The following is a 17,140-nucleotide window of genomic DNA, read 5'->3' as shown; positions in this document are numbered from 1 at the left end:
AAAAACACTTGTGTTGCAGAGGACACTCTCAAGAAAGGAAAAAAAACAAAGAAATACTACCTCACACCTGTCAGAATAGCTAACATTAACAACTCAGGAAAACAACCGATGTTGGCGAGGATGCAGAAAAAGGCAAACCCTTTTGCACTGCTGGTGGGAAGACACACGGGTAGGTGTAACCACTCTGGAAAACAGGATGAAGGTTCCTCAAAAAATTATAAATAGAACTACCCTACCACCCATCAATTGCACTACTAAGCATTTATCCAAAGGATACAAAAATGCTGATTCGAAGGGGCACATGCACCCCAATGTTTAAAGCAGCGCTTTCAACAGCCAAAGTATGGAAAGAGCCCAAATGTCCATTGACAGATGAATGGATAAAGAAGATGTGGTTTATATATACAATGGAATATTACTCAGCAATGAAAAAGAATGAAATCTTGCCATTTGCAACAACGTGGATGGAACTAGAGGGTATTATGCTAAGTGAAATAAGTCAGGCAGAGAAAAACAAGTATCATAGGACTTCACTCATCTGTGGAATTTGAGAAACAAACTAAATGACCATAGGGGAAGGGAAGGAAAAATAAGATAAAAACAGAGAGGGAGGCAAACCATAAGAGACACTAAAATACAAAGAACAAACTAAAGGTTGCTGGAGGGGTGGGGGTGTGTTAAATAAATGAAGGCACTGTTGGGATGAGAGCACTGGGTGTGGTAGGTAAGAGATGAATCACTGGGTTCTACTCCTGAAACCAATACTACACTATACATTAACTAACTTGAATTTTTAAAAAAAAGAAAGAAAGAACAACCAAAGACAGAAAATACTTGCCAATTATGTATCTAATAAGGGACCTACATTCAGAATGTACAAACACAACTCAGTAATAACCAAATTTATAAATGGACAAAGGATCTGAATAGACATTTCACCAAGGAAGATATACAAATAACTAATAAGCACAAGAAAAGATGCTCAGCATCAGTAGTCATCAGGAAATTTAAATCAAAAGCATGAAAAATCGATACCACTTCACTCCCACTAAGGTGGCAAAAATAAAAAAGGCAATAGAAAGCGTTAGCAGGGACACAGAGCAATAGGACGCCTCACACATTACTGGTAGATGAATGTAAAATGCCGTAGGTGCTTGGGAAAGCATTTTGGCAGTATCTCAAAAAGTTGAACACAAGTTACAATATGACACACAGTTCCACTCCTAGGTAAGCACCCAAGGGAACTCCAAACACCATGTTCACACAAAAATCGGCCCATGAATGTTCACAGTAGCATTTTTTCCTCACAGCCCCAAGGTGGAAACAAGCCAAACGTCCATGAGCTGAAGAATGGACAAACGTGGCAGATCCACACGATGGACTACTACTCAGCAATGAAAAGGAATGAAGCACTGATACACACTACGACATGAACTTTAAAGCATACTACAGGAGGGGCGCCTGGGTGGCTCGGTCGGTTAAGCGTCTGACTTCGGTTCAGGTCATGATCTCACGGTCTGTGAGTTCGAGCCCCGCGTCGGGCTCTGTGCTGACAGCTCAGAGCCTGGAGCCCGTTTCAGATTCTGTGTCTCCCTCTCTCTCTGACCCTCCCCTGTTCATGCTCTGTCTCTCTCTGTCTCAAAAATAAATTAAAAAAACTTAAAAAAAATAATAATAAAAAAATAAAACATACTACAGGAAAGAAGGCAGTCCCAGAAAAACCAGATATTGTATGACTCTATATGAAATGTCCACAACACGCAATCTCAGAGACAGAAAAGAGATTACTCATTACCAAAGGCTGGGGGGAGAGGGAATAGTGAGCGACTGCTAATGAGTATGGGCTTTCTTTTCTGAGGTGATGAAAAATGTTCTAAAATTAGACTGTACTGATGGCTGCACAACCCTGTTAATACAGTAAAAACCATCGGATTGTACAGTTTAGATAAGTATATTATGTGAATTGTATTTTAGTAAAGCTGCTTAGAAGAGAAAAATCCAGTAATCTAAGAAGCACTGCTATGGGGTGCCTGGGTGGCTCAGTCGATTAAGCGTCCAACTTTCACTCAGGTCATCATCTTGCAGTCCATGGGTTCGAAGCCCACATTGGGCTCCATGCTGACAGTCTGGAGGCTGCTTGAGATTCTGCCTCTCCCTCTCTCTCTCTCTCTGCCCCTCCCCCTCACACTTTTTCTCTCTCTCAAAAATAAAAAAAATTAATAATAATAATAAAATAAAACTTTAAGAAGCATGCTAAAGAGGACTTTATCTGAAATTTATCTTTAATTCCTGAAGGAAACGAGTACATGGTTACAGCTCTGCTGTCTGGAGATCTGATCTGTACTACTGAGCAAACTTCTCACGACCCGAATCAGTTACAGCTTTCTCCATGGCACCAACACCTGTATGGACCCATTCCTCACAGGGCTAGTCCCAAGAGCTATTTAAATCCCACGCATGCATTCATGAGAGATTAAAAAAAAACTGGTAGAAAGAACAATGAATGAAATAGAAGAAACTGGAATATTTAATCATTAGCTACTTAAATTTGACGTATACTTCTTGAATGGCCAAAGCATCCATTAACCTCATTACTTTGGCCATGAATTCTGTATATTACGTCATTATCTAAAAGCACTCCACTCTGGAATATAACGATTTTGTTGGGAAAGAGTTTTTGTTGTTGTTTTGCTCTCGTTTGGACAGGGCAAAGCAAAGACTTTTTAATCACCCCCACCCCCACCAAAAGAGCCAGTTAAAGTATAGAAAAGTATGTAACATAAAACTAGCTGCACATCACGTCCATAAAGGTGAACATCAAAAATGTCATCAAGGACATCAGAGTGTGTGTTTGAAAGCATCTGCATTTATAGACTTCACAGCTAACTGTATATTTGCTCCTTTCCTTTTAGAAAGATGATAAATGACTACGTGGGGGAAAGCAACACGAGCCAGTAATTAATTTCTCTAAAACACAGCATTATTTCTGTTGGAAGGGCAGAGACCACCTGAGTGCATTCTAGAAATAATAAGAGCTTATGACATTTTTTAATAAAACACCTAAAGACCTCATAAGTTTACACAAGCAGGGGGACCCATAGCCAATAAACAAAAGCAAGGCAACTACACAAGCCTCCGGACACTGCCAGCAGCCCCCGAGTTCACAGAGGCCATGAAAAGTGGCTAACTAGTCTACTTGCTTCTCCGTCATATGCATTCTGCAAAATAAGAAATGTAAAAAGCTAAAACTCTTCAAATGCACATCTATCACTCCTGATACCACTTTATACCTTTTTCCCTCGAGTAGAGATCTGTTGAGGAAAGTAACAGAGGCCATGACTTGAATAAAGAGTAGCAGAGAGGCCAAGAGAGGTGTTATCAGAGGAAGCACTGCAGAAGCAGACCAGTTCCCTCACAGAGGAGCAGAGGATGCCAATGCAGCACAGACTATATGCCTGAAAGCCCCACGGAAAAGAAGAAATAATCACACACAGTTGCAAGAAATTAAACAAATGGTCCTGCATCCTGCCTCTGACTTCCATCATCTTGCAACAGTTTTAACCGGGGTCTGAGGACGATAGCAGCCTATGAATAAACCTCCATTTATTACACATTTCCAGAGTTGTTTTTTTTTTTTTTAGGATGGGAACAGATGTCATAAGCTGTCATCACAGCAATCATAATGGCGATGATGATGATGAAGACTGTGCTGATATTAACAATAACTACGATGACTCCTACTTATTGATGCATACCTAAGGACCACTATGCATGTGGCTAGGCCCCAACAACATCAAGGCCCAACATTGTAGGAATTCTACAGGTTTCTCTTGAGATAATCCAAACCAGTCTTCATTTGGTCTAAACGCTAAAACTCTGAGGGAGAAGGTAGCTTTAAATGTGACTTGGGGTCCTTTTACACAGTTCTCAAACTTCCTCTCAAAACTGTTCTGGTCCGTTAGATCTTGTTCATACTCAACTATTAAAAATACAACTTCACAATGTTTACTTCAAAATTAAAGCTTGGGGGTGGGGGGGGGGGCGCCTGGGTGACTCAGTTACGCGTCCGACTTCAGCTCAGGTCATGATTTCATGGTTCGTGGGTTCGAGCCCCATGTCAGGCTCTGTGCTGACAGCTCAGAGCCTGGACCCTGCTTTGGATTCTGTGCCTCCCTCTCTCTCTGCTCCTCCCCACTCACTCATGCTCTCTTTCTCAAAAATAAATAAACATCAAAATTAAAGCTTGGTTAAAATAAACAACTTGGCTCGCATTCTTCTGGCTTAGTTTTTCTATACCTAAATTTCATCCCTAGAAGGTCAAGAGATTACTTTGCTTATTTCACTAAATCTAGTTCTAGGGAGAAAAGAAAACAAATAATTATAAGCTATATCTGGTGTCTAGATTTGAAAGGTTGAGCCACAACGTAAGTACACAGCATGATGAGAAAATGTTATGAAAGTGGATTTTCAGGAGTTTATAAAGAATATACGCTTATGGATTTAATTCCACACACACCCTTATTTATTAACATATGAGGACCTTTTACCTCCATCCGATTCAAGTCACGGGGTTGTTGGTTTGCAGGCATTGACTCAGAGTAAGAATCAAATAATGCACACTCCCGCTTGGGCTTAGGAAAAGCTAAGAAAAAAAAAAAAGAATACATAAGAACATATACTATATTCATAGCAGGCATTGTTTCTTATCAGCTTTTCCGTGCCTGTTAAATATTACAATAAATCAGCCAGCACTGACATACTAGTTATGGCACTAATCACGAGGAGGTAGTATTTTAAGTTCCTTACATATACAACATACTTATTTCTGCCTCCCCATTTTACATGTGATGCATCTGAGGAGCAGGGAAGCTAAGCAACTTACTCAAGGTCATATAGCTGGTAAATGGAAGACCAGGAACTTGAACTGCCGGCAGTCCTGCTGGAAGGTACATGCTTTTAGCATTTACGTTGTAACATAGTAGTGACCCTCGCTATCACAATACTGAAGTTTTAACTATGCTACCAGCACAATTTTTAAATGGCACCAACTATGGGGAGAGTCTTAATACTATAAACATTAACTATGGAAATACTTCATTTTAGCTATTGTTGTTGGAAATAGACAAGATCTTGCAATGACAGGTGCCCCAGAAGACTTTCTAAAATATCCATTTCTTTTGTTTAGCAGAATAACAAAAATAAGAGCACAAGTTCTTGCTGAGTTACAAGGAAAGAAGAATCACATTATGGGCTTCTTCGAACACAGAACAGTGACAGAGGCTGTTAGGTTAGCTGGAGAGCTGAGTGGATCGTGCTACTTGGTAAACTGATACTTAACACACCAATTCTGGGAAGCAGATTCTGTTTCACCACTTTGTCACCAAGTAATTAGGAAGGAAATGTCTCAACCAGAAAACTGGTCAATATCCCAAGGAGGAAAAGAAGATCATGGCAGACAATGGCCAGAAGCTACAAATTTGTCAAGACCAGCTGTTAAGAAATCAAAATTTTAATGCTGTGTTTAAAAAATTTTTTGAATCAAACATCAAAATGGATTGACATTGTTTTTAATCCTTTCTCACCCTCCCACCTCCACCAGCGTCTGAAATGCCAACTTCCCTCTGCAGTAAAGTACTGGCCATGACTAACAGCTACTCAACTTGTACAGTTGAGTACAAGCACCTTAAATTGTTCATTTTCTTACTCTGGTTTGAATTTCACTGATATCAGGTAGGGCAAACCGTGGGCCCTGGCGATTTGTCTGACTAAACTAGGGGGTCTCATTTCCTTGGTAAAAACTCAGCAAAACAACTTTCCAAGTACCATTCTGCTATCTGGCCACAAGAGCAGGTTTAACCAAGATGAGATTTCTGTTTCTAGCTTACCAATCAGTGATCTGAGTAGAATTACACGACTAAAGCTTTATCAGGAGCGGGTCTTGCTACGTAAAAAGGTAACGCTTTCAAAAACTACAAATGCCATCATTAACTACTAAATCTCTTTCTAGCCTGTCCCTATCTCTCCAACTCCACTTGTCACCTCCCTAGTGACAGGCCCTGGGGTCCTGACTGGACTGCTCCAGTAACCTGGTCTTTCAGTTTGCACCCTTGCTCCTCAAAACCTGCTCTCCAGTCAGCAACCAGCACGATCATTTCCAACAGCAAATCTGATTGGGGCACTTCCCTGCTTAAAACCCATCAACGTCATTGCCAGTGATTTGTTCCCTACCTGCCCCTTCAGCCTCATCCTCAGCCCCTCCAGGCCCGGCTCCTTGCACTCCAGCCACTGTGGCCTCAAGTCTCCATGCCTCCGACGCTCCAAGCCGCCTCTCAGGGCCTCTGCAGTAGATCTGCTGTCCCCTCTGCCCACAGCCTACTCTTCCCCCTCCTTCACCTACACAGCCCTTAGCTCACCCTTCACATGTCAGCTCAAATATTTAAGGAAGCCTTCCCTGAGGTGACGCACCCTCTTGCTGCAGCTGAACTTCCCCTTCACAGCACCTACCACTGCCTCCAATTTACAAGTGTGTGAGTTTATTTAACATCGATCCTCTAACTGCCAGCAAGTTCCATGACAGTAGGAACACTCTTCTGAACACAGCATTCTGACCACAAAGAATAACACAGTGCCTCTCACATAATTATTTTTAACAAACTCTATAGTAAAAATCTATACCAGAATCCACCCAGTCACCCAAACAGGAAAATATCAAAAGGCCCACAGGTAAGCTATCAAATAACCAACTTTTCCTTCCAACGGTGCCCTTTCATTTTCACTGTTAGGGAAAAACTCAGACACAACAGTTTGTTTCATTATTTTACTGAAAACAAGCTTGTGTAATTGTAAATGCATGATGGTATCAACCAAATTTATACTCTTCACCAACCTTGTTGAAAACTGGATTACATTTTTGTAAGAGACTGAATGTAGGCTAATCAGAAAAAAGTTGGAACAGGAACTAAGCTTTTAAAAAAGCCAGGTGGGATGGGGCCCCTGGGTGGCTCAGTCGGTTGGTGTGGTCTGTGAGTTCGAGCCCCACGTCGAGCTCTGTGTTGACAGCTCAGAGCCTGGAGCTTACTTCAGATTCTGTGTCTCCCTCTCTCTCTGCCCCTTCCCTGCTTGCTGTCTGTCTCTTTCTCTCTCTCTCTCTCAAAAATAATAAACATTAAAAAGAAACAGGTGGGATACCATAAAAATGAACCCCCAAAATGAACAGAATCCCTCATATTTTGCAAAGCCTAAAAGCACAGAGAAAACCTAGACAGTTCTGGCCATTTTCTTGAGCTGTATATAAAGATAAGCATGAGTGATAAAGCATTAAAAAGTTAACTGCTAAAACCCTCAGGGTTTGCCTAAAATATACCATCACTGAGCCTGATGAGGCTTTAAGAGATCTCTCAGGTTTTTTGTTAGAACTATATAATTATTATTTATGATTAATCCCACAAGCCCTGGAAATGATGTGAAGTCTTTGTTTAATTAAAGGGTATGTCATGGGTTCCTCAGTTGTTGCTGTATAAATATGTGTTGACAGCCTCCATCAAACACCAGGAACAAACAAGGGGCTTCATTCCAAAGGAAAGGAAGGTGCCTCTTGACTGGCACTCTATTTTACAGACTCCACCCCCCCCCACTCCATAAGCAAGACAAAAGCAGTCATTTGCAGCAATAAAGGAATCAAAATGCTACTTGACTTCCATTAACACACTTTTTGCTCAGGGCTTTCAGATTTTTTTAATTTTTATTAGTGATTCCCACCAACAGGGCAGGAGGGTTCCCGTTTTTTCACATCCTCACCAGCACCTGTTGTTTGCTGAGTTGTTAATTTTAGCCACTCGGGGGAGAGGGGAAAATGGGAGATGGACATGGAGGAGGGCACTTGCTGGGATGAGCACTGGCTGTGGTATGTAAGTGATGAGTCACGGGAATCTACCCCTGAAACCAAGAGCACACTGTATACACTGTATGTTACCCAACCTGACAATTAATTAATTAATTAAAGGTGGGCCAAACAATAAAATAAAATAAAATAAAATAAAATAAAATAAAATAAAATAAAATAAAATAAAATAATTTTTGTACCTGGGGGGTAGGGGGGCGAGGTAAAAAAAATTTTTTTATTAGTGACTTTTGAAACAGTCTGTGAAATACTTGGATATCTACAAAGTGACTTGTCAAACAAGGAGTCCCGACACCTGGCATAGGTTCCATGGCCAGAGGGCATCACAACAATACAACAGCATTAATCAAGACCCCAAAACAGAAAGCTAAGTGTGGGCATGGGAGGTAAAGCTACCCAGGACTCTCCCCAGGGCTGACAATAGGCAACAGTGATGTATTAAATATAACTAAATAGCCCTGGAGCAGACCTTGGCCCTCTGGTTAGCTGTTCACATTAGAGAGAGACAAAGTCCCATGTGGCCCTGCTCCCAGGAGAAGGGGCTCCTGGATGACCCTGTACTGACTTGGTTATGAAACCTGTGCAGTTGCCAAGATTGTTAGTGCTTCTTTGCCTCAATCCAAAAGAAATAAAGAGAAAAAGGAAAAGAGAGAGAGAGAGACACCGAAGAGGAAATGGAGCAGCATGTCATGGTGCCCAACTGCAAACTAGTTCCTGGGGACCCATGAGGGTCTCCCCCAGCCTGGAAGGAAGGGTATACGGCCTGCTGTGATCAGAAAGCAGCTGCTATTAACAAAGTCTAAGCTCTTAAATGAGTAGTAGTCTCTACTCTTTGAACGCTCCCATGCATACATTTTATGAGGCATTTGGGAAAGATCCCAGAATAATGGGTCACTCTTCCCCCACATGTTTACCTGCCATTGGCACCAGCCACATACTTGCTCTCTTCCCTTTGGTTGGGCCTTGGCCCCCTCACTACCAAATACAGAAAATGACAAACTTTTTATTTAAAAGTCAGAGAAGGGGCGCCTGGGTGGCGCAGTCGGTTAAGCGCCCGACTTCAGCCAGGTCACGATCTCGCGGTCCGTGAGTTCGAGCCCCGCGTCGGGCTCTGGGCGGATGGCTCGGAGCCTGGAGCCTCTTTCCGATTCTGTGTCTCCCTCTCTCTCTGCCCCTCCCCCGTTCATTCTCTGTCTCTCTCTGTCCCAAAAAAAAAAAAAAAAAAAAAAAAAAAAAAAAACGTTGTAAAAGTCAGAGAACCCAAGACTGACTTAGATTAGTCATTGGCCACTTTGAATATAGTGTTGTTATGAGGGGACAAGACATGATAATCTAGGGCCTTTACTAGATCTAACCACAAAATTTACACTCTATTAATGACTAATCAGTTTCTTTAGACATTGCTCCTTCCTGCCAATAATCATCCATGACTAGCTCTCATGTTTTTAAGAGACCTTCCCTAAAGAAAGGTTACTGACAGTACCAGTTGTTTCTGGACCCTTTCAATGGAAGCTATACTTCTCTGAGTAACAGAAATTGTATCATTGCCCACTGCCTTTGAAAAGGGCAAGAGACACTTAATTTTCCAGTCTTCCAAAAGAATGGATAAAAATGTTAGACTCACCATGACTCTTTCTTATCAAAAGGGTTTGGGGGTAATAGCTTTATTAAGGAGAAAGACAAAGAGCTCTATTCCAACCTTGTGGTGTGCTGGGATTTTCTATCTTTATCTGATTGCAGCTACATGGGTATATGCAGATGTAAAACTTCATCAAGAGTACATTGAGATTACGGCACTCGGCACATTTCATGGCATGTAATTTTTAACTTCTTCATTAGGTACAAGAGTTCTATTCCATTGCCCCAAGCCACTTGGGGACACTGGGGTGTACCTAAAGATGCCAAATCAGACATTGGCTCTACAGGAAGATGTTCCTGTTCATTTTGTATCAGCTGAGAGGTTTAGTACTTGCCTACTCGGTAATTTTCACAAAAGGGTAAGGGACTGATTCAAATCCATCCAGAGAGCACCAGAATAGGAGTAACAGATAACTCACACTTTACCCACATCATCCCTATTACTCATATTATAAGTTGTGAGAGTCTAATATCAGTTAAAGGACAGTTACTTTACATACAAAGGACTCTGCAAAGTACCTGGATACCACCTTAAGGCACAAAAGGTTCTTATGACGTCTGGATGGAAAATGCCCAAGGTTTAGGATTTATGATGAGGCCTTACCTGCTTGCAGGTACTCTGTCTGCAGAGTCGGAGGCAGGCCCTCTGGCAGCGGGTAGCCGTTTTTCCGGGCCACAATGAGATGAAACGCAGCACAGAACTCAGGCAGGGTCAGGGCTCCGTCACAGTCAGCATCACTCAGTTCCCTAAATACAACATGTCACAAGTACCTAACACGGGGCTTAGAGGAAAAGTTACTCAGCCTCGTACATGCAAACACAACTCCCAAGGTCGCTGGGGGTGGCCCTGCAAAGTTCCCAAACTCCTATGAAATCTCAGGGGGCACTTGGAGGACAAATGCTGATCAAGAGCGCTGGCACCAGTGGCCCTTTGTAAACAAGACTTTACACTCCTTGGGTTCTGCGGGAGATCTGTTTTACAACACCGAGCACATGAGACAAGACACTAGAGCACGAAAAGAAAAATAAGGCCAGTTGGTTGAGAGTAGTTCGATAACCGGGCGGCATGAAGAGCTCCAGACCCGGTGCCCACAGTAGTCGAAGGAAGGGCTGACCTCGGCCTGTGTCGTTGTCCCAGACGTTATACACGTACCCGGGCCCACAAATAAGCACTTGGGTTTCCAGCTTTAAGGAAAAACTTAAAGTTTTTAAGTCACATAAATGTTGTACCAAAAAATTTGCTTGAGAATTCCCTCCTGGGAAAATACAAGTAAGTTCAATAAACATTGGTTAAATTAGGTTTTCAGATAAAACTAGCAACTTGGGAAGGCTGGAAGCAGATAAGACAGCAAGACAGAAAGGAAGAGTCTTGAAAAGGCTTATCTTTGCTTCAGTCACTGTTTCCCACTGAAAGGCACAGACCTATTTACTCAGCCCAAAACAAACCCATTTGCCAAAGTAAGACACCATAAGCTCAACTAGTCTCGTAGATGTACAGAGATGCCATATTTGTGCTGGGACAAGTAAAGAGATAGGATATAAACCTGCGCTGGCAAGGTGTCACTATTCCAAAGAAGTACAGAAGGTAAGCTCCCTAACTTTCCTTTGGACCATTCACAGCCTCCTCCCCTGAAATATTTAGAATGAGCCAGCCCTGAAGGAGCAGCCCCCCACCCCCCCCCACCCCCGCCCCAGGTGAGAAGTCAGGGAACTGTTTCAAACGCTGGGTGGAGAGAATACCATTCAGCTTTTGCAGATATGTCTCAACAAAAAGATAGGAGGCCTCATGCCAATAATGTTAAAACTGGGAATTCTGCCAAAAACAGAGTGTATTCTTTTCAAAATGATAATTTCTTTTTTTCCCCTAGCTTTAAAATCTAATATAAGGCTTGTTGTAAAAAAGAAAAATTATGCTAGAATATACCGCTGAAGAACCTAAATCCAGCTCAGGATCCCAGATACATTGGCATGCACAAATGTTATTGCAATAGTTTTCCAATAAAACGCACAAAACACGACAGGCAATTTTAAGTCCTACCACGATTTCTATAAATCCTCATGAAAAAAGTCTTACATAAATATTCCAGTGTTTTAATTATATATCTACAGCAGCACGGTCTCCCACCCAGGCTTGAGGAAGAAGAGCCCACACACAGGTGGGAGTTTAGACAGGCAGCAAGCGTTTTCGTCCACGCAAACCGGCCATCTGGACCGTCCCCAAACGGCCCTTCTGGAGCCCGGCCGCGGCCTGCGTGGCAGCAAGGTGCAGGGCACACCACAGCCGCACATCTGAATGGGGGCCCAGCTGATACACACCAGCCAAATTTGTGAAGCTCGGAGGCAGCTATAAGAGCCAAATTTGACTTAATTCCAAAACATTTGTGGGCCTTCTGTTCACCTGGCCTCATAAGATATCATTAAGAATAGCTTTTCGAGATCCTCTGGTTACTTGCATCATATTGAACAGAACCATCCAGAAACACAATTCACGAGATGGAAATGCTCATGGGCCCACACAATTGTTTAGACAGGAAAGGCATCTAGAGGAGGATAATAACTGGGAAATTCATTTTTAAATAACAGCTAATAGTTACAATGCAGACTATGTGCCAGACACTGATCATTATGCTTCTCATACAAGTTAATCTTCACAGCAACAAAAATCTTAAGTTCCATTCACTCTCTAAGTCTGTTGAAAAAAAACATGCAAGGATAAAGAAGACGTGGTATATAAATGATGGAATATTACTCGGCAATCGAAAAGAATGAAATCTTGCCATTTGCAACAACGTGGATGGAATTAGAGTGTGTTACGCTAAGCGAAACTAGTCAGAGAAAGACAAATATCCTATGACTTCACTCATATGTGGAATTTAAGTTACAAAACAGATGCACATAAGGAAAAGGAAGCAAAAATAATATAAAAACAGGGAGGGGGACAAAACAGAAGAGACTCTAAAATACAGAGAACTGAGGGTTGCTGGAAGGGTTCTGGATGGGGGGATGGGCTAAATGGGCAAGAGGCATTAGGGAGGGTACCTGTTGGGATGAGCAGTGGGTGTTATGCATAGGGGATGAATCACTGGGTTCTACTCCTGAAATTATTACTGCACTATGTGCTAACTAACTTGGATGTAAATTAAAATAAATAAGTAAGTAAATAAATAGGAATGGGAATTGGTGAAACACCCCAAGGGAAGATGCTCTTTAAAATAAATTCATTTAGGGGCGCCTGGGTGGCTCAGTCGGTTGAGCGTCCGACTTCGGCTCAGGTCACGATCTCGCGGTCCGTGAGTTCGAGCCCCGCGTCGAGCTCTGGGCTGACAGCTCGGAGCCTGGAGCCTGGAGCCTGCTTCGGATTCTGTGTCTCCCTCTCTCTCTGCCCCTCCCCCGTTCATGCTCTGTCTCTCTCTGTCTCAAAAATAAATAAACATTAAAAAAAATTTTTTTTAAATAAAATAAATTCATTTAAAAAATAAATACATAAAAATAAAAAATAAAAAAAATTCAAAAGATAAGACTTTCCAAATGCAAAAGTAGAAACTAAGGGATGGGTATGTAATGACAGTATGATACTATATGGCATTAATTGTACTTACCATATGTAGGAGAGTTCTGGAATGGAAAGCTTTGATTTGGTGAAGAAGTTCTTGGCCACAGAACCTGCCAAGAAAGCCACTGTTTAAATAAATCATTAATTACTCATCTAGAGCAGCTTTTATAGTTACATGTAAATGAATCACCATTGTTTCATTCAGCAATTCCTACCATATAACAACAAACATAACACTTATTCATCAAAGCAACTATAAATCATATGACTAAAAACAACATATTAACAGCTTTTAAAAGAACATATAAATTAGGGGCGCCCTGGTCGCTCAGTTTGTTAAGTGTCCGGCTCTCAATTTCAGCTCAGGTCAGAATCTCACAGTTCATGAGATGGAGCCCTGTGTCGGTCTCTGCATTGACAATGCAAAGCCTGCTTGGGATACTTCCTCTCTCTCTTTCTCTCCTCTCCTCTCCTCTTCTCTCTCTCCCCCCTCCACCCTCCCTCTCAAAATAAATAAACTTAAAAAAAATAAAACAGAGCAAAAAGAAGAAAGTTAACACCATTAATCTCATCACACAAAGATAAAACAGACATTTTGGTAAAGACTTTGGTGAGATTTAAGATCTCTTGGTGGCTCTTTGAGAAACTTCCAGGAACCTCTTGCTACTTTCTTTATTCATCACAAATTTACCAGTATCAGTTGAAATCGGGTAATTCCATTTTACATGTTACACTGCTCCAGGTCCCAACTGCACTTAATGTTAGACGCATCCTTATTGAGACAGAAATTTTTATGGCTAGACCCACCCTTATTGAGACAGAAATTTTTATGGTTTCAGCTCTCAGACCACTTTCAAAATTCAAAGGCCTCAATTCTAACACAAAGAACAGTTAAATCAAAGCCTCAAGCTCTAAGCCGATAAAGTCAAAAGTCCTTGGCAATCTCAAGGCTTCTAATTGGCCTTAAAACAACGGATTATAATGTATCCTAAAGCAGACTTATTTTCCTTTGATAGATTATTATGGATCAAAGGCAAAGTGCCCTACTAACCAATGAGCTTTCTCCCCAAAAGCATCCTGGAAATAATGCTGACATAGGATTGTTGGCCATCGACGTAGCCATCTTGTGTCAAACATTTGCAAGAAATGTCTTGAAAGCCTATTTACCAGCTATTTTATAGATATAAAGACATTCTCCCCTCAACTCATTCTTCTTTTTCCCCCTTAATATCCTTTCTTCAAATCACACTAGGTCCAAACCCAAACAAGAGACTTGGCCTGGTCTTCAGACAGTACAGAGGGTGTTCTGCCATGGTGTCCCGAAGAGATTAGGTAGGGCCCACCGGGAAGCTGACAGCTAACAAGTTCAGTTGTACCCTGGTTGCCACCTGCCAGAGGAGGAAACTGATGAGAGCCCACGTGCTCCCTTCTTTTGGTGCTAAGAGAAGTTCCATCAGTGAACCAGAACCCTCACCCCAGCCCCACTCCCAGCCAACTTAGAAACCCCAAGCCAGCTCCCTTTCCTTGCCCTTTCCAGCCATTTTCAGACCTGCTGTGAAGCCTGATATGGCGCAAAAGAGAGAGAGGTGAGGCTTTAAAAAGCTGTCAGCAACCAGGGGCGCCTGGGTGGCGCAGTTGGTTAAGCGTCCGACTTCAGCCAGGTCACGATCTCACGGTCCGTGAGTTCGAGCCCCGCATCAGGCTCTGGGCTGATGGCTTGGAGCCTGGAGCCTGTTTCCGATTCTGTCTCCCTCTCTCTCTGCCCCTCCCCCGTTCATGCTCTGTCTCTCTCTGTCCCAAAAAAAATAAATAAACGTTGAAAAAAAAATTTAAAAAAATAAATAAATAAAAAATAAAAAGCTGTCAGCAACCAAACATCAAAATGTGGATTCAGACTTTTTACTGCAAGGAGTCTCTAAGTCCAGTTAAAACACACACACACACACACACACACACACACACACACACACACACAGAGCTATATATAGCATTGATATATCAGTGATAAAATGTTAACATACTGAATATAGACCTTTAAAAAATAAAGACCAATAACACAATGTAAAAACAGAGCTATGACAGTTCACAGAAATAGAATCTAATTGGCTCTTTTTTTTTTTTTTAAAGTAAACTCTACCCCAAGATGGGGCTTGAACTCACGGCCCCAAGATCAAGTCACACACTCTACCAACTAAGCCAGCCAAGCATCCCAATGGACTCTTAACCATATTTTTAAAAATTCAATATTCTTCATAAGAGTTCTATAAATTTGAACCAAACACAGGATTTCTTGTCTATCAAATGGAGGGAAAATACAAAAGTAGGTAAACATGTTGTGATAACAAGACTGTGGGAAAACGAGCATCTTTTATGATGCTGGTGCAATGACAACATGGCACAAGCCTAATGAAGGAGTGTTTTCCAATGTCTAGTAAAATCACACTACCCAAAGATACACTGACAAAAATAACAAAAATGAAGAAAGACATATGCAGAGGGCTATTCACAATGGAAATATGTATCATAGCAAAAGACTACAAATAATCCCAAAAGAGGACCAGTTAAATAAATGATTGCATATCACACAATCTAATAGTACACGACTATAAAAGGGGATGGGAAATATCTCTACATGCAACTATGCAATAATCAGCAGGACATAGGGTTAAGTGGAACAAGCAAGGTGGAGAGAAGTACAAATACTATGCTATCATTTATCTAACAAAAGATGAGAGATAAGAATATACACATACACATACATATATGAATTTGCTTTTACTCTTAAAAACAGATAAACCATTAAAAAAGGAGCAAGAAAGGAAGAGAGGGGATAGGAACAGAAGCTAGACTTTGTTCATCATTTTTGTAGACTCAAATTCAGAACTGTGTAAAAATTTTATGTAAGTATAAAACTAAATTTCAAAAAGCACAATCCCTAAAAACTGAAATCAAAACAATTAAAACTGGGGGCATCTGGGTGGCTCAGTTGGTTAAGCATCCAACTTCAGCTCAGGTCATGATCTCGTGGCTCCTGAGTTGGAGCCCCATGGCGGGCTCTGTGCTGATAGCTCAGAGCCTGGAGCCTATTTCAGATTCTGTGTCTCCCTCTCTCTCTGCCCCTCCCCTGCTTGCTCTCTCTCTCTCTCTCTCTCTCTCTCTCTCTCTCTCAAAAATAAACATTAAAAAGCATTTTTTTGGGGTGCCTGGGTGGCGCAGTCGGTTAAGCGTCCGACTTCAGCCAGGTCACGATCTCGCGGTCCGTGAGTTCGAGCCCCGCGTCAGGCTCTGGGCTGATGGCTCAGAGCCTGGAGCCTGTTTCCGATTCTGTGTCTCCCTCTCTCTCTGCCCCTCCCCCGTTCATGCTCTGTCTCTCTCTGTCCCAAAAATAAATAAACGTTGGAAAAAAAAATTTTTAAAAAAAAAAAGCATTTTTTTAACAATTAAAACTGAAAAGAACAAAGTTGGAGAACTCCCACTTCCTAATTTCCAAACCTACTACAATACTCAAGACAGCGTGGTATTGGTTTTAGACTAGACAGTGGAAATCAGTGGAAAAATATTAACATCCAGAAACAAACCCTCACATTCATGGTAAACTAAATTTTGACTAGGATGCTAAAATAATTAAATCATGGAAAGAATCTTCCAACCCCTCCCCCCCCCCCAAAAAATGGTGCCTGGACAACTGGATATCAACATGCAAAAGAATTTGAATTGAATTGAAATTTGAATACCTACCTCATATCATACACAAAAACACAAAAACTAACTCAAAATGGATCAAAGACCTAAAGATAAGAGATAAAACTCTAATATAACAGAGATATATAAACTCTCTAATATGAGATAAAACTCTAACAATACACCTTCTTAGAAGAAATATAAATTTTCATGACCTTGGGTTAGTCAACAATCTCTTAGTTATGGCACCAAAAGCACAATCAACAACAACAAAAAATAGATAAGCTAGACATCAACAGAATTAAAAACGTATGTGCTTCAAAAGACACCACTAGGAAAATAAAAAGCCAAGCCATTGATTGGGAAAA

At 41.5% G+C, this 17,140-nt stretch overlaps 1 protein-coding gene across 7 annotated transcripts in view; it reads right to left on the bottom strand.

Annotated features, from left to right (window-relative positions):
• REPS2 (RALBP1 associated Eps domain containing 2) overlaps positions 1 to 17,140 on the bottom strand; it is a 221,226-nt gene that overhangs the window by 99,254 nt on the left and 104,832 nt on the right. For all 7 annotated transcript variants that reach the window (XM_043570309.1, XM_043570303.1, XM_043570305.1 and 4 more), the window contains exons 7-9: positions 13,138 to 13,201; positions 10,143 to 10,285; positions 4,548 to 4,642 (exon numbers count right to left, since the gene is read on the bottom strand). In XM_043570309.1, the coding sequence (XP_043426244.1) occupies positions 4,548 to 4,642; positions 10,143 to 10,285; positions 13,138 to 13,201 (302 nt within the window). The remainder of the gene's footprint in view (positions 1 to 4,547; positions 4,643 to 10,142; positions 10,286 to 13,137; positions 13,202 to 17,140) is intronic.

This window comes from Prionailurus bengalensis, chromosome X (genome assembly GCF_016509475.1).
Source record: "Prionailurus bengalensis isolate Pbe53 chromosome X, Fcat_Pben_1.1_paternal_pri, whole genome shotgun sequence".
Classification (NCBI taxonomy): Eukaryota; Metazoa; Chordata; class Mammalia; order Carnivora; family Felidae; genus Prionailurus; species Prionailurus bengalensis.
Note: the sequence above shows the minus strand (reverse complement) of the source record. Positions and strands in the feature narration are given on the sequence as shown.